Source organism: Pleurodeles waltl, chromosome 8 (assembly GCF_031143425.1).
Source record: "Pleurodeles waltl isolate 20211129_DDA chromosome 8, aPleWal1.hap1.20221129, whole genome shotgun sequence".
Taxonomy (NCBI): domain Eukaryota; kingdom Metazoa; phylum Chordata; class Amphibia; order Caudata; family Salamandridae; genus Pleurodeles; species Pleurodeles waltl.
The window spans coordinates 319,783,019-319,809,589 of NC_090447.1; the positions used below are offsets into that span (position 1 = coordinate 319,783,019).

The window sequence follows — 26,571 nt, forward strand, 5'->3', positions numbered from 1 at the left end:
AACAGCCCTCACTAACCATCCTGTCAGGATGGACACTCCTGTTAACACCTATATCCCCCTTGTTTCACAGTACTGTCTGGAAGCAATACACATACCCCAACAGCACAGCCAGTGTGACCCAGGACACTGGCAGAAAGGCACAGTTGGTTGGGACAAGAAAATGCCAACTTTCTAAAAGTGGCATTTTCAAAATTGTGTCTTAAATCAGACTTTACCATTCAAGAGGATTTTAAATTACATTCTCTTTAAGGTAAACAGCACCCCTCTATCTGTTGCTTATCCAGAATTAACACATTGAACTGTAATAAGGTAACCAAGTGTAGTCAATGGGAGGGACAGGACTTACAAAAGGGGAAATGACTTTAGTAGTTTTTCACTGCCAGGACACATTTAAAAAAAAAAAAAAAAGTAATGGCTGAACTTTTAAATACAATGCATCTGGCCCTATGAGCCTTTAGGGTCTACCTTAGGGATGACTTGTAACTATTAAAAAGGAAGGTTTAGGCCTGGCAGAAGGTTTATTTTGGCAGGTGGAAATGGCAGGTTGCAACTAAACATACAGGCTGTGGAGGCAGGCCTGAGACATGTTTTATATTTCTACTTTTAATGGATGGCATAATGAGTGCTGCTACCAACTAGTGGCATTTAATTTACAGGCTCTGGTAGACCATTTATTTGGGACTTACAAATAATTTAATTTAATTTGCCAGTCAGGTGTAGTCCTGTTTTACCTAGTTTCAAGGAGAGACTGCAAGCACTTTAGCACTGATTTGATGGGATAAAGTGCACACAATCGTAAAGACACAAAAGAACACTCAGCAAGCAGGAAGGGTGAAGGCAAAACATGTGGGGTTGTTAGGTCTAACAACCTCCCTACTCAGGAACTCTGATAAGCAAGGTCATATTGCATCACAGCTCTCCAAACCTCTGAATTTCAACAGTGTCTCACTAACTAAAATGATTAGCAAGCATTGGAACACTTATCACACTACTTTGGGTACATATTAATCTCTCCAACTGATTGAATATCTATAACTTGTCAAGTGTAGCGAAAATTGCTTGGATCCGGCTTTGGACAACACATTGTACAATGGACACCCAATGAACTCCATAAACTAGTCCTATTAGAGTTGAATAAGTGCTGGAGTTGCAAATAATAAAAGTATGATCTCTGCCATATGCTATACAAATATCCACTTGTCAAATCATTCTGGAGTGAAATGCAATGCCTTACTCAAGATATCCTACACACTAAAATGCTCATATCATTGCCCTAGGAATTTTTGGGGGCAAATCCAAAATTGCCTACATTCATCAGACCTTTATAAAGACCCTTTTCTGGCCCTTGGTATCAAAAGTACCCTGTTTGAATTGAAGAATATGACCGACCTCTCAATACATACATGCAAGCATAGTGTTCACAACTTGCTTTACTCCAAGAGTCATACTGTTCACTAATCTAGACAACTTTGAAATAAACTAAATTTCTACCTGAAAACTACCATGATTCACAAGATATCCCCACACTCCTACACCGTTTACTTAGACAGAACTCCTTTACTTAGTCAACCAGAGCGTGCCTTTGGCTTTCTACTGATACCAGAACTCCCCATCTTTACCACTTACTCTTTTCTCCTGTCTACTTCCATCGTTCCTTTACGGTTTCTCTATTATCTCAAGATACATCAGGTACAGTTTCTGATCACAATAGTGATCTGTAAATTTCAATTAATATACCACCTTTACACCTCTATGGCACGAGATTATTTTACACTCATTCTGCAAGTGGCAGTCTTTCAAAGACTCTTTTCATGCACTACATGTGTTTTTATATTACTATTTTATGTCTGTTGCCACTTTTACACTGTTATATCAGAATGAGCTCCACTAATGCACTTACATGTAGTGTTACTTTGGGTTTAATACCCACAACTGAATTATGCATCTTTTGTACGGTGTGAAAATAAATACAAACTTTTGCAATGAAAAACAAATGCACAATCTGCCACTCATTTTCCCTAAAGAATCTTTAAGGTAAACTGCCTGTTAAATTGTATTTAAAATGAATACCAATGTGGTTGTCCTCAAGTGCTTGAAAACCCTTAATTTCCAAGGAATCCCTGGGAGAGAATCACCACCTGTGTAGAATTTTATCTAGATTTGAAAGTACAACTGACCTTTAGTTTTAACCAAATATTGTTTTGGGTACAATAACATTTTTCAAAATACAGGGAAAGACGAGTTCCTTAACATTCCACAACTATCTTGTGCTATCCCCACAAAGTCTTAAGGCAAATGCCTACCTTGCCCTAAGACTATGTTGTTGGGCTCCATGGCTCAAACCTCCCCTCTCCACCAAAAAAAAAAAATTATATATATATATATATATATATATATAAAAAAAATAAACCTTGGTTGTGGGCATGGGGAGTAGTTTTTTCATGCTTTCCCCTCAAATGCAGGGGGGGGGGCAAATATGCCTAAATGGCCCAACTACGGTAATTTACTAGTTTATCTCGGGTCTTTCAATAATTAGGGAAAGATTATTTTCAGGTGCTCTTGATGGAATCTAGGCAAGTAGATAATAAAAACAGACTGGTTGAGGACTATGCATCTCCCTGCCCAACAGAGTTGGTAGAAAGCTTAAAGACAGGTGGCTTCAATAAATGCCACACTGGCTTTCACCCGAGGGTCTGAATATTACAAAAGATGCACAGCAATTTCCAGATAGGTTGTTACAAGAATACAAGTTTTGTGTATCCGCTTCAAAACTAAATACCCAGCATCCCCTGGATTTGCACTGCCTCTTTGTAAGAGCTTTACATTACAACACCATCTTAAGCGTTCTGGCAAAATGACATATCCGAGTTTATTAGTACAAATCACTTATTTACAGCAATTGTTAGAGTGCACTATAAAAATATGACTTTCTCTCCTGAACGTACATGGATAGAAATATGATACAGATGGCATTTCAACTTTGTAAAGACTGCAGACAAGATCAAGTTACTAACCTTTGCCAACACTCATTCTAGTGGATACTTTAACAGCAGATTTTTCACCTTATGAATTATCCGTGTAGATTTGGAACCTCTTCCAGCAATTGCTCCAGACTCTATGACAGGCAATCTCTCCCAACCTTCAGAGGTGATGGCATGGACAATATATAGGTGCGATCCATGCATACTATGTTTAAAACCAAGCATTCTGCACTCTCAGCGGATCAGAAATAGATTAATGCCTCGAAGGCCATTCCACATAACAGAGAGATTGGAGCATTGGTGTTGTATTTGCAAATAGAGTATCAACCAGAAAGAGTTACCAAAGGTGAGTATCTTGTTCTTCTGGTGAACACATCTAACTGCTTATTCCAAAACTTATGAATAGATACCAAAGCACCACCTCCCAAAAGGTCTTAGGAGAGGACTTCATACCAAAAACTACTGCAGGACCAAGCAGCCAAAATGACCCTTACTGCGCACCTGAGAGTCGAGGCTATAGTCCATGGGGAATTTGTAGACAATCACCAGTGTAGCCACCTGGCAGATGTTCAGCGCCAAAATTAACCTGGTCAAGGCCACAGTGGTAGCCTTAGCTCTAGTAATGTAAGCTCTAAGGCTGCCAGGAGGCTCCTTTAACAACAAGACTTATCACATCTTTATGCAAACAATGATCCATGTGGGTAAGGTCTATTCTGTCCTGCCTTTCCCTTCTTAGCACCAGAAAACCCCACAAAACGTTAGTCAAACACCAATTTCTCCTTAGTGCTACAGATGTAAAAACTAAGGGCCCTCCTGGGTTCCAATTGGTGAAACCTCTCCTGCTTTTGAAAAAGTAGCAGCAGAAAGAAGAAAGCATGGAGCATGGTTGACTGCTTGGCAGATAAGGTGCCACCACTTTCAGAACAATGGATCCAGCACCAACTTGTTTGGAAAGCAAGTGGCATACAGTGGTTACACTGACAGGGAGAATGGGCCTCCACAGGTCCGACTGACTTCTTCATCCAGCATCGTGGGTTCGGTTGTTGTCTGTGAAGCACCACCAGTGTTGAGCACTTAGAAGATTGGGGTTTCACTGCAGAGCCTGCATAAGCCTTAAAGACCGAGATGCCACTGCACATCCTGCATGGGCCAACAAGCATGGAATACCTGTAGAATACACAAGGCCAGGATACCAAGAAGCCTCCTAACTGTCCAAGCCAGGACACAGGATCAAACCTGAAACTTCAGTGTTGTATCCTGAATGTCCCAAATTTGTTACGGGGTCAGAAACGCCTTCATGTGTCCAATGTATTTAAGAAAGCCCCCTGTAGGGAATCCTCTGCATTGGCCAAAGGTGGGGTTTTGCAGACCTGACAACTTTAAAAAAAAATCTCAGTACGAGGAGAAGACGTGGCCTTGGAGGGGTGTGGTCTTGTGCCGAAAAGCACCTAAGAGGCATTTTTGCCCTCACCTAGGCCCCAAACCCCCTCCTCTAGCAAAAAAAAAAAAAAAAATCTTGCTGAGGCTGCTGCTGATGTCCTAGGGTGCTTTCACACCCATTAATGGACACTGGCAGTAAAAAGCCTAAAAAAAACGAGCTGAAAAATCATTGTTTACACTGCTTTTCAGCTGGTTTTCCCTGCCACCGTGTGATTATGGACTCCTCACCGGGAGACCGTGTGACGAGTCAATATTGTGTGTCACAGTGTGAGTTGGCAGGTCTGGTTTTGGCTTTGTAGATGGAAACCCCTTTGTAAAACAATAGATACCACAGCTCTCAGAGGTCCACAAGAAAGTAAATGTCCTTACGGTAAAGGTTTGTACCAGATGATTCACTTAAGTGGTTTGTTCAGAAATGTCCTTCTTTGAATTTACTGAAGACACCAGAAGTCTACAACAACCAAGATGTGTTTTGTCATGCAGTGACTTTTTCAAGGATAAATTTAAGGTAGAGTCAAGTTATTAATATAAAAGCTTCAAAAGATTAGTTAGCTAATGGTGTATTGCCCATGATCTGAATCCAAGGAACAAGGCTACTTCCAGGGGTGAGATTCAGATGCACCTATCCTGCGTACTTGCTGAGTTAGTGAGCCATATTAGCTGGTTTGAAAAGGTGTAGAAAATATCAGAAGATTTCTTCTCATATTAGTGGGGACCATATCCGAGAGAGTGTGGACTAAACGGGTAGTACAGCACCTCGCAATTTAGAATGAAAATCCAATCAGTGTTGTAAACAGTGTCGTAATAGTTGCCAACTAGAAGACGCCACCAGAGTAATGGTCGTAGTATCAGCAAGATGTAGGGTGGATACCTTAGTAAGCTCCGCATCTGTTGTATGTCCTCCCGCAGAAACTCGGGAGCAGTGTTCCGGAATGGCGTTAAATGGGTAGGATACAAAGGAAACCGACGTCAGTGCACAGGGCTGGTGCCTATTTACAGCTATAGATCATCACAGGACAAGGGGACAAGTTTGTTACATCCTATGGCAATACCCATCAGTGCATAGGAGCAATTACTGAAAAAGTTTAAGGATCTAGTTTGGTGCCTGGGTTACTCAAAAGATGAGGAATCTGCAGTTTTAAGGATCTATCAGAAACACGTGTCCTACATGTCAACAAAATGAAACACCAGCAGTAAAGTTAATCCACTATAATTTTTCACTTAAAACACAGGGTAGCATATTCATTTTGGGAGTGCACTCTAAATGGCCGGTAATCACGTATTTATGTGTATTTCCAATATAAACGAATAAATGCAAAAAGGAACATACAGAAATGTACCGCTTAATGGTATCCAGGGGAAATGTAAACCTTTCAGTAGCAAAATATTCAATCTACTCAAATAATTGTCATTTAAAACATAAAAATGTACATTTCTGTCAAATGACAATACAAGCGCTAAAAATAATGTCATTTATTTTTATTAGCACAGTTATAGTGCGAGTTTCAGACACATTCATAAATACTTTCACATTTCGAGAATGTGTGCACAGAATCGCTCTCTGCAACAGAACAAATATCTGTCAAAGAGGTAATGACAGGACTGGGTTTGCAGCAGTTGAAGGGCAAAATGAATGAAAATACATATAAATCAGTGGGGTGATAATGTTCACTGTGAAAGGGTGGCCTATTACTCATCAAAACATTTGTGTTGAGAAGCTCTTGTCGGCATCCAGTTATTTTCTTCCTAAGTATGCAAAACAACAAATAGATGCCACTGCTTCCAAGGCAACATTTTTGACCTACTCAAGGGTGAAACGTCACACTTACTTGTAGCAGGCCAGCAGTTTCGTAAGAAACAGTATACGTAAAGTATTATGAGCCTGGATCAAGAATAAAAGCATTTAGTGTGGCCGGCACACTTTACGCTTATCCCAGATACAGGCAGTATGTAGAACAGAAGAAAAAGATCTTGACCAAATGAAGTGCGCTAATGGCAGAGGTCGACCAGCCCAAGTCGCGCTAGTGGTGAAATGAACAACAGTAACAGTTTAAAACGTCCTTCGATGCAGTACCTTCTAAAACTCATAGGAGAATATTCACAAATACAAAAACACATTGGCTCGTTATTATTTGCAGAAACCAGGCGCACGTGGCCTTCCATTCATGACTCCATCTTTGGCCAAGGACTAGGCCACTCTTAAGACGGTTCCTGCCGTGTGCGTCTGTGGGTTCTAACATTTCTAGTTGTAAAGCAGCTCTGTTTTGTTGTTGAAAACAATTTTAAACACTTTCTGTCCTCTCAGCTTGCTCTAGTTTACATTCATCAACACCAATTGGTCCGCCTCCTTCTTGCATTCTGCAGCCTGACCTTTGTGCCAGAAAGAAAAGATCCTCATTAACAGACAAAGCAAGATTCAAATGGGGGAGTTCTTAAGATAAAAGGCATAGAATAAGGTGCTAGCTAGGGGACAAAGACTAAATATTCGATAGTTTAAAATATCTTTTCAGGCTCACATTTCTATTGCTAGCTTAGAGATGTCATTGGCCATTTCTAAGTGTAAGCCTTGCACAAAAAGCCTGATGAGGGCTCTCAGACTTCAAACCAGCAATTGGACACACATTAACTTAATAAGAGTCCACGATCAAACATTGTCTGCGCAAAACAAACTCGAATTCAAGAAACTAGACTTTTAACCCCAGTCATCAAAGTAGTGCAGTGACTGAACGTCCGCCTGTTTGCATTGCATACACACTTCAAATACCTGGGGAGAAGTTGTGGTTAAAATGGAATGTCTTCTGCAGACTCTGGATGGTGTAAGTCATGCAGGTGGAGTGTTATTTTACGTAAGAAGGCACTTTTCTCACTACCCTGAAATATTCACTAGTTGGAAGCGCATACCAATCACCTATTCCAGTTCAGCATCAAGGTGACCTCCGTGACGCACGCATTTCTGGGGAGGAGAACAAAAGGCATGTTTCACAATCAGAAATCTGGTACTTAACTCACTGTTACCCAAGAAATAAGAGGACATTATCCTTCATAAAGCAGGGACGGGACCTGCTTCCAGTCACTGGGCTATAAACATTTACAAACGTTCACAAAAGTTCGCTTTACAGCAGCTTAGGAGGTTTTTCCTTAAAAAGTAGTGCTACGGCGATGTTCTGAGCTGAGCAAACTCCCATTTTCATTTAATTTGGGCGCAGTGCAGTAAAACATGTTTCTTAACTAAAACATGTATTTGCCAGACAGTTGCTGTGTGATATTTAGGCAGCAAGAAGGCACTGGTTAAGAGTCCACAGAATTTCCTGCTGGTGCTGGCTTGCTTCTGCACGTTTTCACAGCCCTGTAGGTTCCACTCACTAAAAATATCAACGATATGGCGGCGAAATATCCGGCGTAGATCTTGAACTGTAAAATACAAAGAAAGTTGCAATTAACATGTTGCCTGACTTAACCCTTCATCACTGAAGTCACACATCTAAACCCTATAAAAGTTTTTTTTTTTTTTTTTTTTTTACCTGTAAGGAAGCTGAACCGCCGCACACAGACATAACAAGTCTCTTGATAACAGGTCATCGAATCTTTTAAAACAGTTGTGTACAAATTAAACGGGTAATAACAGCCTTAGTTCACTTGTGGTTAGACAGAGGAGCGCAACAAGCACAAATTAAGCACTGATTTTAGCCCAGGGCACAGGCCTTTCTGAATAATACTTATGATAGCAGATTCCTCACCTTTAGAGCATATCCATAGGCACCAGACTGGATCGAGTAGATTAAACAGTAGTGCTCAATAGGTGGCATTGTGCAGCTTCACAAAGGAGCTGTTCTGCTCTGGAAGTGAAAAACAGGGTCGCATTTAAGCACCACCATTGAGTGCTGGCCTGTTTCTTCGGTCTGCACCCTGGTATGCGGATAGGGAGCTTGCTCCCAAATTCACCTGGTCAGTTTCTACTCAAGATTTCTTTTTTCCCCCCCAATATGCAAAGAAATTATGTCTCCTCTTAAAACTACAGGGTTCAAACCTTTTAGTGACTGTCACAAGCAAATGTCACTGACAGATCCCCACCTGGTGTGTCTCTGTTGTTTGGGCTCCGTGCATGATTCCAAGTCCTGCAAAAAGTGTGTCCCACCAGGCTCAACCACAGAAGTCGCAATGACATTGTGCTTCATGGGCTCGCTCCTGGCCAGCTATGAGGAGCATATTCTGCAGCTTATTCTGATGCATTCAGAGTTTCTGGAGCCATCTGCAACATCAGAAGAGATTGAGGTTTTTAAAGGAGGTTATATTCTGCATCTTTGGTACCCTTCCAGCTCTCTCAGGTGCACCTCTGGGCCCAAACGATCCATCAGGGCTTCCAGTAGTGCTAACCCCTCAGGTCCACCCTCAGCACATTCTGTCTCCTGAAAATGTTTTGAGTTCTGCTCTGGCGCCAAAAACGACTTCATACCCCAGCACGAAAATACACCCAAGTCCCCTTTATATCAATAGATGACGCTGGCCGCAGATGAACGCTCAGTTCCTATTGTCCTGCCCGACTCCGAGCCGAATCAGTCTAGATCCAGACAGAGGTCACATCCCAACACCATACCGGCGCACCCAGTCCAGTCTGACTCCAACAGAAGTGTATCTTTACCTCAGAGCTGCACACAAGCACTCCAACTTTTTGGGTTTACAGTCAAACTGTCTTTGAAGAGGATGATGGAAATGATGGGGGTTATTTCCCCCATCCACTACCGGGGGGTGGGGCGGGTGGCGGAATTTACTTAAGGACTTACAGGAGGCCCTTGGGTTGGATACTTTTCTAGACACTGGGCTGTATTCGCCCCCTGGACTATCAACAGATTAAAGTGCCTCCTTTGTTGCTGTAATAAGACAAGCAGCAGAGGTATTAGGTTTACAGCTACAAAGAGTGGTTAACAAGACAATCATTAACTTAAGTTTTGCACCCTGGGCAGACTTCCTCTGAACCATTACTTCTACTTAATGAAGAAGACTGACACTCTTTGGGACATAGGTTAAGCTTTGTTCCTGTCCTCCAGTAAACAGGCAGGTGCACGGGTGCCAGGTGACCCTGTTTTTTTGACACCGCACCCTGCGGCTGAAAGTTTGGTGGTTTGGGCTTCCATCAATTCATTATCAGTGCGGTGAGGTAACAAGTAGCCTACCTTCTCCTCTTCAACCCATCGTGTGGGACATTCTTCAAGCCTTGTATGGGTTCCAACTTTGAGGCAAATAAAGCCTTGAGGTATCAAAGATATAGCTGCCGAAGAGGAGCTACTGCTGGAGTCATTAAAAAAAAAAAAAAATCATACTGGCAGTGCCTTATTAATCTCATAATGAAACACTGGTCTAAATCTAGCCTAACTCTGCACCAATATTGGCAAAAGCTGCAGCACTACCTCCTGGAAGGACTCTACCGTCGGCGTAGTAGACAATGGCCAGAGAAATTCAGAGGACACAGTTCAAGGTGTGGAAATGGGACAGAGCTGGACAACTGGGGCATAGTTGGGACTTTTGAGTAAAAACTGCAAGATCTCTCCCAGGAGTGGGACTAGTGAGCGAGGACTCCTATCTGGACTGCTTGTGTTTGAATTGAGATTGGTCATTTGACTCCGTCTTAAACTTACCCAAGAATGGGGACCTCGACCAGGACCTGGTATGAGAACTGCCCCACAACTTCAGGTACATCAGGGAACATCTGTTGCTAGACTTCGAAACATGCATGGATCCCAGACACTACAGACAGATGTCATGAGGGTCCATAACAGACATTTACTTATAGCACATGCAGAATGGTTTGAAGCCTGTAAGTTTTTGGAGAGACCTCCTACCACACTTTGGCAGAGAAGCATTTTGGAAGTTGGTAAAGAACTAACACAATTCAGAAGCAGAGTTCCAGATCTGTATTGAAGGGCACAAAGAATGGAACTGTCGTCTGTGCACAAGGTGGCTACAGGCTGTCACATTTGGAGTGTGGCATCTAACGGCTCCCCTAACGGTGTGTGAAAGCAAATACTGGAAAAGTTTTGGGATCCTGTGTAATGCTTGGGGTTACTCAAAATATGAGAAATCTGCAGTTATAAGTATCAATCAGAAATGCACACAAATCGATCACTGACTGCTAGAAGGCAGGCTTACCTCTGTTCGTCACAGACAACCTTCATATGTCGAACCTTTTAAAATTGTTGAGTTTCACTATCAGTGTGGCAAATTCACACCCGATTTATTTGCAGAGCCTCGCTTTCATTGGAGTATTTCTCAAAAAGGTGCAGTTTCGCTCTTCTCTCCACCACAAAAGGTTGCAGGACATTTGGTCAATGATTTTGATGTTTTATCCTTGGTCATGGGTCTTGGTGAGAGTGGTTCAGAGGCTTCTAGGCCTCTTGGCATCCTTCTTTATGACTAGTCAGATGACCTATGCTGGCTCTGCAGTGGAACCTGAAGTCTAAGTGGGCCCAACAGGGAAATGTGACAGATTACATCCAATTGTTCGATGGTCCCAATACTGCACTTGTCACTTGACAGACTCCATTTCCCTTCCCCACACAGAGCTAATTGTGGTGACAGATGCTTCACTACTGGAACGGGGGAGGTCATCTGGAAGAGGCGGAGGCCCATCTTTATATCAATCTGTTGCAGATGTGTGCCAATCTCCTGATGGGCTGGGGTGGCTAGCGTCTGCCATCTGCAACTTCCCACTAGCCTCCACTTCCTGACACGCCAGCAGGAGAAAATATGGAGATCACATGGACACCACTGGTGCCTAGCCTTTAGGGCCCACCATATCAACCACAGCAGGACACAGAACAAGAACTGGCAATCACTTACAGGCCAGCAAGGTTTATACGTATAGGGATGGTGTATGCTGAGGCATAAGTTGTTTTGGCACATGCCTTGCTCCTTCCCCTTTCCCCAAACTCCAAAACTCTTTTTTAGCCTGGCAAACAGACAATGCATGCAGAAGCTCACAACTAGCCCTAACAAACTATGGTGCTTCCCCAGCATTGGCCATGTGAAGTTGGTGGGTAGGAGATTTGTTGAAATTCTCTTGAGCAACAGGTAACCTGAGGTCTACCAGGAAGCGACCCTCAACTCACCGTATTAAGTCCCTTTTCTCTGGCTTGATGTGTCTAATAGAAGGTTAATAAAATGAGACAAGTTTCTGGAAGCCATCAATACTCTAGGCCAGGTGATGTGAACTACATACCCCTGACACTGCAGGAATGTGGCAGATATGTACTCTGAAGCTAACACAATGTCCAATGGATTCAGTTATTCTTGTGCTTTGAAAAGGTGGCTGGAAAGATCAGACAGACACACTGAAGACAGGAGGGATTTTAGAACCTCGCTAACAGAGTATTAGTAATGAGAAGGTAGTTATTGTGAGGGGAGCTCAAGGAAAAACAACGCTAAGTTTCTCTTTAGTGCAGAGTTTCTCAACCTGCTGCCCTCTGTTGTAGGGTGTCTAAGGCAGGACAATCCCTTCTCAGCCTACAGTGGGAAACATGCCACAGCTTACCACTTTAGCTCAGTGTATCACGTGTGTAGACCCAAGACTTTTCACCCTATTATCCGTGAAGGTTATTACATATAGTAGTCATGTATTTTAAATTTGTGTTACGATCATTTGCTTATTTGTGATGTGATGTGCCCCCCAGTACTCTGTCATACATAATATATAGAAAACAGACCACTCCTGTTATATAAATCAATATGGGTACAATTCTCGTCACACTTTCTGATGTATAAATTCTCACACAGGTCATGGGAAAGCAGAAATCTCTTCACATGTTGATATTTTGTGAACTATTCCAAAAGGCTGTACTATTCTGTTGGCAAGCACAAGAGCACTTGAAAAGTGCTAAATTTTGAGATCTTGGGGCCAGATGTATCAAAAAGTTTTGCACTCGCAAACGGTGAGAATTGGTAAATTCGGCCGTTTGCGAGTGCAAAACAGTGGTCTGCGATGCATGAAATGCATTCGCAGACCACAAATAAGAAATCGCTAAAATTGCGATTTCTTGTGTTGCGACTTGGAAATTGAGAGTTGCAATTTGCGATTCGCAATTTCCAGGTCGCAAGGCTATGCTGAAAAAAAAAAAAAAAAAAAAAACGCAAATTGCGATTTTTCCAAAAATGGCATTTTGCACTTGCAAAATACCATGCTTTGCAACCAGGTGGTAACCTGGTGCAAAATTTAAAAATGCAGTTAAACTGCATTTTTAAATTTAACCTGTAAAGGACACATGCCCTTTTGGCATGTGTGTACCTTACATGTTGAAAAAATAGTTTTTGGGGTGCAGGAGAGGGGGCCTTAGGCCCCCAGCACCCTGGGGTTTTGCATTTCCAAAATTGCAATTTCTGGTTCAGAAATCGCAATTTTGGAAATGCAAAAAATTTGCAGCTATGGGCCAACAGGCCCATAGCTGCGAATGGGGCCGGTATCGCAATTTGCGATTCGGTAATAGCTTTTGCGATTTTTAAGAAATCGCTATTACTGATTCACAAATGTGATACATGGCCCATTGCGAGTCGGTAATAGCGATTTCTTAAAAATTGCCATTACCGAATCGCAATGGGCCGTCATGCTACATCTGGCCTTTGGTTCTTTTTTAATCTCTTTACCGATTTGTGTTATGACTGTTGACTCATGCATTCCACAGAATGTGAGTTTAGTCCTAAGTATTAGCTGTAATAAAGTGAGACAACAATACATTAGGAAAGATCTTATGCTGCCCTTGAAAAGCTGGATTTTTTTATTTTTTTACCTATTATATAGCCCTAAATTGGCTCAAGGGCATTAGAGTGCTTTATGAGAATCAGGTCACATTACACATTTGTTAGGCACAGGGAGTTCTGGTGACTCGACAGAGCACAAGGGTGGAGGTTAAGCTAAGGCATGCAAAGCATTTAGCCTCTTTGACACTCCTATTCTGTCAGTGTCACCAATGTTGCTTTCAACCCTCTATGTTCTTTAAAGCAGCAAATATTTCTAAAGTCTGCACTGGTTAATACCACTGGAAGTTAAAGCAGAGGGGTAGCCGAAGAGGGCTGGATCCATGTCAGAATTTCAGGACAAGTATCCTATTTAAACAATTTCCATATTTTTCTAACGGGAATTTCATGAAAATGTGGCAAACATCCAGCCCCTCTGGACCTTCAGTGGACACCTTTTGTAGGAAAGTTTTGCAGTTAATTTTCAAAAAGAAGCATCAATCATTTGACTTAAAACTAAACACTATTTGGTCAAAAGTGGAGACCATGAATTTCATTAGATTTCTTTAGCACTGCCTTCTCTCCAGTAAGCGGACTTCACCGAACAGAAAAACAAACAATTTTCACCAACTCTCACCTTGGCAGAACGGGACTCGTCCGTGCCAATCCCTTTCCACAGAGCACAGCAGGCTAAACCAGTTACTAAAAGGTGCTTGTTCGCCGTTCACGCGGCTTAAATATATGTTTAGTATATTCATGGGTCATGTCAGGAGAGGCTTTGTTTGGGGCGGGCGGGGCAGTTTCCAATTTTCAGCCCCACTTGGCCCAATACAAAGCCTCACTTAAAGGGCCATCAACAATCCTTTTGTTAGAGTCTTATGTTGGGTAAGAGCTGGTTGGGGCTTAGCATCTTCATGCCAGTGCCATCACGGAGCAGACACACTTGTCACTTCACAAATTCTAAAGCGACAAACTAATTTGGGGCCAAACTGTTGACTTCTGCAAGCCCTTTATGTACGATATGCACACAGCATAAGAATGTCCGATGTATCGGTCTCTAAAATAAACTACACTAATAACCCTTTAAGTAGCACTTACTAAGCGCGTATTACTTACTACCCACCGGAACCCCTTTAGCAACCTACAATAATGAGACTGGGAAGAAAAAGGTTCTAAAATTATGCCTTGCAAGTTGAATGCCACTCTTTGGTGCAGGTTCGTAACTCACTAAGGTCACATAACAAGTACTGTAACTTGTGACCTGCGGGTAACACAAGAACATCTGCAACAAAAGCAGTAATCAACAGTGAGAAAATACATATATCACCTGCATATTAAACATTGTTCTGGGCACCCTCTTTAGCCGTCGGGGGTATTTTATGATGAGTCAAATGTGTGACTGGACTGCATATAGATCTCTCAAGCAAATGCATTAACCATCAGAATTACTTTACTGCTACCATACCCTGGAGCTTGCTGGGCTGAGAGCTCTACAAGGGGCTTAAGCCATGTCAAGTAGTTTAAAACACACCTGATTTGTGACCATGAAATAAGCTGGACCTCATTTGTCGTTGTTGCCACTTTCTTTGGGGTAGTAGTAGTACCTTTAAAAAAAACATTGACGCCTAAGCTGTTACACTCTGTTCCTCACAACTTTGCTCATCGTGAATCCACCCCTATTTCAGCTACCACCCTTCACCCCCAATTTATGGAAGCCAAAAGTTATTTATTTCCATTTCCAGAACTTGATCCAACAACCATTTAGCGAGAAGCAGGTTTACTGAGCTACTCCAGTGCGGAGAAGGCATCCAAACTACTATTAAAGTGCCAGTGTTGATAGAACTTTAAATTGAAACATAAAAAAAGGGTACCTGTGTGAATATGTCCAACCCAAGACCTCGCGAGTCCACAACAATCAACGTGATCAGGGTCTGCAGAGCCAAGGCAATGAATGTGTTCACCCCAAACACAAGTGCGTACCTCTCCATGCTCAGACTTGCAGCAATTTGAAATCTACAGAAGACCGACATGAGTATAGTTTATTCCACATAGAGATTCAACGTCTTTCGACCAAATTAAATAAAGAAAAATGAACAATTACAGAGATTTGCGTTTTTAGAAAACATGAAGCGCAATCGTACTTTAAGGCAATTACCAGAATACATGCGTTAAATACAAATAAAGCATCTGAAAAACAACTATGTAGACTTGAGGGGATTTGAGGCTCCGGTGCTTTAGCTTTACTGCGCAACCGAAATCTTACATTCATCGGCTATATTTAACGTACAGGCTCTGAGGCCTACCTCTTAGAACGTTAGTTTTTGCCTTTTATTTTACATCACTTCCTGTTTTCAAACCTCAATGGAGGCAAAAAAGTCCAATGCAGGAAAAACTGATTAAACCCACAAACAATGAGCTTCTAATATTTTTTGCTCAAAGCAGGCAACCAAGGTAAATCTTGCTGTTTAAAAGGCAAAATATTAACTATTTATGACAGTGCACATCATAAACGCAACTGTGTTAGTGCGTGAATAAAAGGACATATTGTCGGAGCTCAGTACTCATTTTATTGATCAAAGTTGAAATAAAGGCTGCTCCTGTGCAGACGGATTTTCATCTATTACCTGCAAGCTACATGCAGATCTATTCAGCAAGTACTCAGGTCACACAATTATTTTACCTGCTTTGACCTTCTCCCTCGTTCCACTTGCAAACCATATGTAATTATGGTTTGCAGCACATTAGGTCGCTGCTGATTCACTAAAGCAATTATAAATGTTCTGTCATGAGTTTTACCATTTTCCTTGTGGTGGTGCACAGCAGGTCAGGTGTTTGGGTGGAATGTTTACTAATCACAGGAGAAAGACTTGGAGCCAACGCCCCTACTTCAACTGAAGCAGCAATGGATACAGGAAGAACTGATGCATATTTCTAGTGATGGCGAACAGAAGGTTGAGCAGCAATAACGGAGAAGTAAAAAAATAAATAAAAATAAGAAATATTAAATACATACGTTGCTATTGTGATGAGAAGCATATAAATGCTTCTGAAGACAACGTAGCACGCGTAGCACACCCAAATGTTGCGAACAGTGTCCATGACGTACACTGCTGCAGCGATGAGAAATGCGAACACCGCCAATGCCAGCTCTCCCCAGGTTGACCAAGTTATTTTGATGTACCCCACAGCAAACACAGCCACCGCTCCTGAAAACAACAAAACAGAAAACATAGGTAAAACATCTAGCACTCACTCCCGTTTTCAAACTCTAGTTACTTGGATGAAGGAATGGTGAAAATGTATATTATTTCCATTGTTGTCCAGTACAGGATCTGGTAGGCAGAATTTTCTTCCCCCACTCCGATGTACACACTCATAAGGAACTACTTTATCTGCGGAGGAGTGAGCCCGGACAGCGAATACAGAGTTCTAGGAGGAATGTAGCATCAGATGTAATGTGCCCGATCCGCCCCGGTAGGTAGCATGGATTAGTGAATATGATGGCAAAGGAAATGGAAATCTTACCACATATAATTGTGCTTTTTGCTACAGTTTTGCAGCACTGTCTCGTATTAACATTTATTAGTTCAAAATACTTTTTAAACCAAAAAAAAGTTACCACTTTGGCCAAGAGATGTGCATTTTGTAACTTTCACTGGTGTCTGTGTTCAAACCCCCCTCCCACCAAAGTCAGATTCCGCATTTTTTAAGCTTTATCATTGAAGGTCTGAGATTAAAGGCAAGCGTAATGCTTTGTCAATTGAACTATCTTCCTATTTCTCATGCCCCCCTCTTAAACCATTCATTGACCTAATGCATGAAACATCTGTAGGCGAGGCTGTGCAAACATGTAGATTTCAGTGCAAAAAAACCCAAGGAAAGTAAATTCAATGACCTCTTTTCTACAGCTTAAAAAGCAGCATTACTTTCCAGGAACTGAAGTTTCAAGTGCACAGCTACGAAGTAGATGCCTAGTAAACACAAAGAGCCAAAGGGTATTTTTTCTTGAAAGCGTCCCCTCTATTTAGGCCAACTCCCCCTCACCCCGTAGTACCTCCCCATGACATATTGGAAATACCCTTAATTTAAATAAAATCGTGATCACTCAGACATATTGCCAACTACATGTATCAGTTAATTTCAAATTCTGTAATGCCTACCTCTACTCGCTACTTCATTAACTTTGAAAGAACTAGTAGTCTGTGTGAGAAAGACAGTCATGTGGCGATTAAATAGGGAGTGTATGGGATGGCGCTAACATATGTCACTTCCGGAACAAATACAAACACATCTGACCACCTAAAAGCAGGGCCCTTCGAGCATTACACTGGGGTGGTGTGGAAGGAATGGGGAAAATATGGTAGCTTTCTGGCAGTCCTGTGCTCCGAGCCACCTTTGACCACTATGGTGTCCATGCTGTCACTCTTAAAAGGAGGAAACAATGGTAGATCCTCTCCTGCATGCAACATTCACCTTGGTATTACTAAATCCAGTGGCATCACAAGAACCAATAAAAAAAGGAAGCACAATTTTTTATATTTTGTGATGCATTCAATAAAAAGCACGAGCAGCTCCAAAAGGGCTTTAAAACGCTATGGCTACACTACTTTATTTGATAATGCTTGTTCGCAAAGCATGCAAGGCATCCCATGAGGTGTATCAGTGTGCCAAGTAGGATGTTGCTTCTACATCCCATTCAGTCGCACTTGCGGTCATTTTGTTTTAGTGACCTCTTGCTGTTGGTTGTAGGACTCTGAGCACTTTATCACTGCTGACCAGTGCAGGTGCTCTCCCATCTAAAGTTGGTATGATTGGCTTATACCTAATTGGCATATTTAATTTACCTATAAGTCCCTTGTACAGTGGTATCTCTATACCCAGGGCCTGTAAATTAAATACTACTAGTGGGCCTGCAGCGCTGCTTGCGCCACCCACTGAAGTAGACTTTCAAACCTGTCTCAGGCCTGCTAACGCAGGGCCTGTGTGCACAGTTTTCTGCCATAGGGACCTGGCATCTAAATTTACTTGCCTTGCCCAGAAGTCCCCTTTTACTACATTTAAGTCACCCCTAAGGTACGCCCTAGCTAGCCCTATGGGCAGGGTGCCATGTATGTAGAAGGCAGGACATGTGCCAGGTTGCGTGGCCTGTCCTGGTAGTGACAAACAGCCTAACTTGGTGTCTCACTGCTGTGAGTGCTGCCTTCTCGTAGGATTGCATTAGAAATGCCCTGCCTTATGTGTAAGGGGTATTATCTGATTTATGAGGGGTAGCGTAGGCGTGTTTGGTATGGTTTTGATGGTGATAATAAATGCTGATTACTGGTGTGGGTGTATTTGTTATTACTATCACCGAAATGCCACTTCTAGAAAGTGCGCATTTATCTGTGCTTAGGACTCTTGTGTTTTGCAGCTTGACTCCAATCCACGCCTGGGCAGAGTGACAGTTGGGGCTTTGTGCATACTTTTCAGACATCCTGTACACAGGGAGGGTGGAGGGGTCACAGAGGTGCATCTGCATACTGAATAGTCTTCCTGGGCTGAGAGAAGGAAGAGGCGGGGCACACCTACATTTGTAAAGGCTGTGCTCTGGCCTCACACAATAGGGTTAACCCCCACTGATGTTGGGAGCCTGTGCTGAAAGGAGAGAGGGGGAACTCCCAGAACCAGTTGTAACTGGCTGGAACCTCCTCTCCCTACCATTGCAAAACATTCTAAGGACTGAGAATAAGTACAGGGGAATTTTCCCCACAATTTGGAGACTCTTGGAATCATCTTGGAACTGGACAGCAAAGGCTGAAGGGACTCACCAGGAACAGCCATGGACTGCTGCTACTGTGCTGACCTGTGACCTTCACTAAGAAGGACTTGCCACTTTCTGCCTTTCCCTTGTGCTGGCCTGTTGCTGCCCCCCCCCCCCACCCCCCCTGAGGACCTTTTCTTAAGACTCTGCTCCCCTGGGCAGGGTGTTGTGGCCCCTGACCCCTGCAGTGACCCAGAAGCACGAGAGGTGCTTCACTGGGTGCCTAACTTATTGCTTAGGAAAGCGCTCCTGGGGAGGGGGGGGGGGGGGGGATTTTCCTAGCGCTTGGAAGCGCTCCCCCTTACAGGTGCCTGGCACTTTCAGAAGCACTTCTTTGTGGCTGCATAGAGAAAACACCGCCGCGACCAGAGCTTCCGTGGTGGCCTAAGCGCTTTTATACATGCGCATCCTGGTGCCCGAGATCACCGCCACATCCCGGGGAAGCTGTGCCTAGTGCCCTCGGGCATTTTTTCCTCTTTTATGATCGCGGAGCAAGTGTGCCCCTTGGGGTGCCCCCGGGGGTGAGATCCGCTCTCTAGAGCTGCCCTGGGGCACCGGAAGGCCCTGCCTTGGGCCGGAGTGCCATTCGTGAGAGGAGGACGCCTCTCCCTCGCCTACTGAAGCCTCGGAAGGCTTCGGTTGTACTGTGGGCGGGACAGCAGCCTCATCGGAGGCTCGCCCGCACTACAGATTCTTCAGGGCCCCCTTCGAGGGGCAGCATTTACAGTAGAGGTATTCCCCCCCCCCCATCCTCCCCCCCATAGCAGAGGGCCAGGACAGGCCCGGGGGAGACCTATGGAGATCACGGGTCCCCCAGAGGGGCCCATCCACAAGAGAGGACGTGTGTGCCGCCCTCCTCAGGTCTAACAGATAAGGGAGGGCCCCCCCATTTTGCTCAGAGGAGCGCCAGGGGCCCCATTTTTTACCTTCTTTGTTTGTTGGCCACTGAAGGTGCCTTTATCATCAACCAGCTACTCCTAAGTGACAATATATATACCAAAAGTTCTTATTAGAGACTTTATTGCATTATATGTTGCCTACCTCTTTTATGATGTTTTTATACATGTGTGCAAATGTTCCTTTTATGGACATGCTTGCTAATATGTTTTTCTAACTTGCCATATGTTTTCTAATGCTCCTACTATGGGCATTTTATGATATTCTTATGAAAAGTGCTTTGGTGTAATAACGTGTTTTCCTGACTACTGCTTATGTTGCAGAATACTGAGTAACCTGTGTGTTAGATGTGACTACTGCTAGTTTGCAGAGTAACTAATGTGTAATGTTCTGACAACTGCTAAGGTAGAAGGATAGTACTGATATGTGATATTTGGTCTAATAATTGCGTTGTGTACAATACAGTATATTTTCATATAATCTGGTGTTGTGTTTCCTTTGTGGTGGGGATATTGCGTCACATGTGTTGTGCAAATGCTTTACACATTGCCTTTGGGATAGGCCTGACTGCTCGTGCCAAGCTACTAAGGGGGTGAGCAGGGGTTATCTTGGACGTGTAACTCCCTTGCCCCGACTAGAGTGGGTAGGTTCTGCCTGGCTGAGGTGCATACCCTAGCCAACTAGAAACTCAATTTCTAACAGGGATGCAACGCAATGGAAGAGCAGAGAGATGAGAGAGAAACAGAGGAACAAGCACACAAAGGAGAGAGGAAAAAGGCATGCACTCATATGGAGGACCGAAATAAAGAAAAATAAAAAATAAAAAAAATAAAAATAGTTCTCCGACGGTGAGAGGTGGAAGAATACAACTCATTCAATCAGGAGCACTGTAAAATAGTTGTGCTCCAGGAGAGCGACAAAATGATGAAGCGAAAGGAGAGCCATTGACTAGTCATGAGATGGATTAAAAAAGCCAAGTAATGAATGGGCTGACCCAAAGCCCACTCTAAGCACCGGGATTAGTCACAATAGGTCTTTTCGACAGACAGGTGAAGCAGTCTGCACAAGAGACCTAAACTGTGCAGGTTTGTTTGGCAAATACTGCCTTTTTTGGTAACTTGCAAAAACCAGGGAGGGTTTGATATATCATCTGACAATGGCAGCCTTACATGCTGCTCAGCCAGCATCACTGCTTTAGAAAACGTCACAAAATTTGGTTTGCAGAATACAAAATTCTGGGTTGTATCCATGTAAAAAGAAGGTAAGCCTGATGTCGAAGTTGTGTGCGAGCAGGTGGCATGCACGCAAGTGACTGAGGGATGAAAAAAATCTTGAGTGAAATTTGTATACCTTGGGAACAAAAGTGTGGTAAGTGCTCAGAGTAGCTTTGTTTTGATTAAACAGAACGTAAAGTTCACAGCTCCCCAGGTCCTGAAACTGTGAAGAAGTTATGACAAAGAAGGATTTTTTTCAAAAGAGAAGTTTCAAGTTCCAAGAGGTTTTACACAACACCCTGGCTAGATCTATGAAGAGATATCCCCCTCTCTTCAGAGAACACATCCACCAGATGTCATTTGACGATCCTAGTAGCTGTTGAGAACTATTTCTCTGGCCTGTTGGAACAAACCAGGACAGCAGTTAGGTAGGTACTGCATCTGTCAAGTTAGACACCTGATGTAGGCACGAGTCAAGAAAAGGACAGGACATCACGCACCGAGCAAAGAGCGAAATGATATTCTTTAGTAAGGCCCAACTGCAGAATCATATCCATTTTAGATTTAAAAACTTTACTCTGATGGAGTACTGACTTGACATACTGAAGTTGAGTGACTACCGATATAAGACCCCCATTTACAATTCAAAAGACATGAAGCCTCACCTCCGGAGAATGAGGGCCCACCCCTCTGAAGTATGTGTATGAGATTTGAGAACCCACCCTGAAGCAGCCTAGCTTGTGGTAGAAGGAATGCACAGCTGGTGTCCTCGATGGCACACCAGAGGTGTGTCCTTCTCAAGTCCACCATGAAGCTACCCACCCGGGAACCTAGTCCCTTAACCTGGACCCCAATTTAATAGGTGTACTACTTGCCTCTTGAGTTTTGATAACTAGCAAAGTTATTGATTGATAAGTGTCCAGACCTCAAACATGTAGTTGTGGACTTAATGATGAATTTCCAATTGTAGGGTGGGTAGACACATCTGTTTACACTGTCTAACCACTGGCCGTTGCCCTACATAATGTCGGACCATGCCTTGAAAAAGGCACACTCTTACAGCTCCACTTTCAGGAATCAGAGCTGCATGCTTGTTTTTCTGTTTAACAAAGCAGTGATGTTGCATGTTTGAACCATCATTCCAGACCGGACAGCTTTGATGCATGAATGCATTTAGAGTTAGGAAAATGTCTATTTGCTGCAAAATATGTATGTGAATGGAGAAATCCTCTCTGTTTCACAAGGCACTGAGGAGGGGTTCCAGTCCTGAGCCACGTCACCCAAACCCCAATGACTCAGTTGTCACCATAATTTGAAGCAAAGGTCAAAGAGGCTCCCCTACTAGGGTCCTAAGAGAATGAGTCCACCAATTCATGGCAGTATAGAGGAGAACAGGTTTGGACTTGTTATGCAAGAACTGATCCTATTACTCTCTCAGATGGAGTGGCAGGAAACATGGGAGGAGCCTGGTATGGGAGACCACACCTGTTTTAGATGACTCCAGCCATTGAGCTGACAAAATATTTCCCAGAAACTAGTCTAGGGTCTGGTGATGGCAATCCCTTCCGAGGGGATGGAGCACCTTTGGTAGTGTAGGACGGCTAAGTAAAATGAATCATCTTGGACAGTGTTCACAAAGATAAGGTGTACTTCAATGAAACCCAAAGACAGAACAGAGTTCCAAAGATTGAAGACAGGCAAGTCACGGTAGACCCTTAGACAAAGTTTTAATTAGTCTTCCAGCTAGGCCTAGCCATGGAACTCCTAAACTATAGAAATGCATCTCTAAGAGCAGCTATAGAGGCCAGACACTCAATGAAGTTTCCAGCAGACGTCACATTTATTTCAATGGGCAGTGTCACATACTTGTGGGTTTCACACACTGGAACAGAGCTACTTCCTCCCTATAGGACAAGTACATAGAAGAAAAAATACCTTGCCTGTCCCATCTTGAATTGCTACGAGGATCATAAAGGTTACATGTTCAACTACTGTGGGTGAAGGTACTAGTTGCCATCTCAATGATTCAGTCTGGGGCTCCTTAAAGGAGAAGCCTTTCTACTTCCTGGAGAATTCTCATGCATGGCCTCAGGGTGTAGGTGGTCGGGGTGGCAAATATATTAGAGATTCACAACCACTCTCAATCTGCTTCTTTCCTTTCTCTAATAAATCTAAGTCTGCAGGCTGCATTGTTACATTCACGTTCTCTGCTAAAAGGTTAATTGTGCTGGTTTCTTCCGAAAGATGCTGCAGTACAGCTCTATGAATAAAAAAAAAAAAGTTAGAAGTCTCCTGGGCATTCATGAAAAATGAGTCCTTCTTTAGGCTTGCATTCAACAGATTTATGAAGAAAACGCACGGACAAAGACATTCTATGATGCAGTTTCCATGAAATTGAACTACATATAAAGGTGTTCCGGGGTCCATAAACACAGCAGGGAATTAGTCTAGCATTTATGACTTCAATAAAGATTCATACCATGCAGGAACAGGACAACCGGTATGTAACCTTCTCATCTGGCGGCTCCAGATTCAAAATATCCGAGGTTTTAGACCCATTTGCCATACTGTCCACTCATCTAGAAAAAGACAACAGTAGGGGAATTAGGAATTGATAAAGAGAGATCATGGATTAGGACCAGAAAGGACACTGAACATGGGTCTTCACTATGGATATCGTGCAAACTCTTCCCTGTCAAAATTTGGAGAGGAAGTAAGAGTAATGTCATACAATTCTGTGTCCACTACTTTTCTGATGCCAGAATCCGCAACCAACAACTACCCAAGTTTTCGAGGTCGATGCTTTTAAGAATGTACATATATGTGTGCATCTAGTGCTTTAGAAGAGAACACCATTGTGGAGATTTGGTTCTATCACTTTTCCCGCAATGAGCCTTTTTGCTCAACAGTGAATGCTTTTCCCTTTCTTTTAGGTCCCCTGCACTGAGCAGAAATTAGGCTCGACCACAGACAACATGGAGGCAAAAGCTAGATGTGTCTTTAACAGACTTAGATGGATACTGAAATCACCTACAGGATGTGCTAGGTTCTACACCTTGGTGCAGACCTCCAAAGTCAGAGTAACGGACTGGCACAATCTGCTGAGACACCTCCAGATGTAAGAATCAGTAGCCCCACGCTCTGAAGTAGAGATGGGGCTTTATTCCTGTCAGAAAGCATTGTACAAACTATCTTGCAGCACAGTGTGGGAACTCACCCAGAGGGTAAACAGACTCTCCAGATTAGGAGAGCGACTGACCACAGCAGTGGAATCAGATTCCTGAGCATCTGGCTACACTACCACTGGACACTGAAACATAAATCCAGCTGAAATTGTTATCAAGCTATGAAGGAAAATTGGTTTAATGTCCTGCTTCTCTCCCTCCAGGGGTTACTGCCACTACTTTCTTAGGACCAGTGAGAATGTCATCCACATAGGGATGTCCCTAGAAACAGTAATCTCACTGACTCACTGGAGGAGGATGCTCTGTCCCACACCCAGGTTTTGTGCTCCTATATTCACCTCAACTTCTGTTCCTAATTAAGAGATAATCTCGGAGATATGAGCAATAGTCATCGCACAAAGTCCACACACATGCACCACATTACAGAAAGGTTATGCCACCCATGCAGTCCAGCTGCTGCAGACAGTTGACGGCATTTCAATGATGCCTTTAAACTGGACCACTGCAGCATAGGTTACTGGAGATGAAAGATGATGAGATGGGGAGCAACAGCAAGAAGAAACTAGTGCAAAAAAAAAAAAAAAAAAAACACCACAATGTCAAAATCCTATTTAGAAAGTGGCAGCAAGTTTCAATTAAGGTTGATTGAAAAAGAGAAAAGTGGCACAACCATACCAGGGAAGGTGATGTATTCCAGTATCACTCCAAGAGCCATCTTTTAGAGGATGTAACACACAAAATAGGGGTTTATCCTGATGATAACGTTATCCTGATGATAACTGGGTTTTTTTTCTGCAGAGGCAAAAACAGGGCCTGCCGTCAGCCAGGACAGAGACAGGTGAAACAAGGAGAACGGGAGATGATATAATTAAAAATAGTTTTTAACTACTTACTCATAGAGATTACAACCAAAGATTAAACCAACCTCTATCCGAAAGAGATTACAATTCCTATTTTCATTTTATTGAAACAGTATCCTAAATCCAGAAGAGATCACTCCCGTTGAGTGAAGGTTTGTGGTTTGTCATCTCAGTGAGGATATTTATGTCCCCATAATGCCTGTTTAGAAAGATCACACTAAAAAAAAATTGTTTGCAACATCATTGATGATAAACACGTAGACATTACCAGGCTATCTAGGCCTTCTAAATTCACTTGTTAGTACCACAGTTGGACTATAGGCCCTTGTTTTTGAAAGAATGCTTATAAATGGTCTTAAGACAAGCAAGACTAAACAGGTGAGGTTATATCAAAACATGACACCTATAGAACTGAGAGCCCTGAGAGCACGGTGAAAAACAATACTGACTTGATAATCAGCAGCAGGGGAAATGCTTTAATAATTAAGGATAATTATGTTAAATTTATGACTGAATTGGGTACAATGGATTGGTATATTATGCAACTCAGTAGGGACTCTCCACAGGAACTCTGAGCTATATCATTATGGAACCTACAGCCTGAAGCTCAGAGAATGTTTTTCCCATAAGGAATTTGTGTTTCTTAATAATACTTGTCCTGCTAGTCCTCAAATGTTTGGTTTACCAAAAATGCATAGTGACCAATATAAACCACCTTATAATATCCAGCACGAACTTATCTTGGAGCCATTATTACAGTACACGGATCGTTTTCTACGGCCTACTGTGATGTCAACACAAACATATGCAGAATATTAGTTGAGGGCATCTCTTGACTAACATTAAATCTGAGTAACCTAAGATGCATAGTACCTTTTTCTAATATTTCTCTGCTAGATACTGGGAGTAAGCCTGAATGGACAGAAGAGTTCCTTAAAGTTCCAATTGCATTTATCATTACATTAGCCGAGACTGCCTTGACCATTTTTTCTTATTCAGGGGCATGTTTTATTTGCAAAACAACCACTGAAATGTGGCGGTCTTCTATGTGGATGATTTGGAACAAATGTTTATCCTGTATGAGACAGCACCATATTTTCCATTTGTGAGAATGTGGTGCTGTTACACGGATGACATCATCTTCATAGGGCAAGGCAACAAAAGACTAACTTTTGCAATTTATCAGAAGGCTTAAAAAAATGTAATTCCAACTTAATAGTTACTTTACATTTTAATGAAATGCAGATTTAAATTTTGGAAATCTGGATAAAGGTACATAAAGGAAAATTATACATTAATTTGTTAATTAAATCATTAGAATGTAATTTACTCTTGCACCGTATTCAGTGATGATCCCAAAATATTAAAGAGACATTTGCCATTCAGTCAATTTTTACATCTTTGGCATAGTTACACAATTTTATGTGATAATGAGGTGCATGCTCAGAATTCCCCAAAACTACTTATATTGAG

At 42.6% G+C, this 26,571-nt stretch overlaps 1 protein-coding gene across 1 annotated transcript in view; it reads right to left on the reverse strand.

Annotated features, from left to right (window-relative positions):
• Window positions 1–3,169: 3,169 nt before the first annotated feature.
• The window catches only part of SLC19A2 (solute carrier family 19 member 2), a 63,896-nt gene continuing 40,494 nt past the window's right edge, over window positions 3,170–26,571 (reverse strand). The window contains exons 4-6 of the mRNA XM_069204170.1: window positions 16,156–16,348; window positions 15,014–15,155; window positions 3,170–7,832 (exon numbers count right to left, since the gene is read on the reverse strand). Of these exons, the coding sequence (XP_069060271.1) occupies window positions 7,710–7,832; window positions 15,014–15,155; window positions 16,156–16,348 (458 nt within the window). The 3' untranslated portion in view covers window positions 3,170–7,709. The remainder of the gene's footprint in view (window positions 7,833–15,013; window positions 15,156–16,155; window positions 16,349–26,571) is intronic.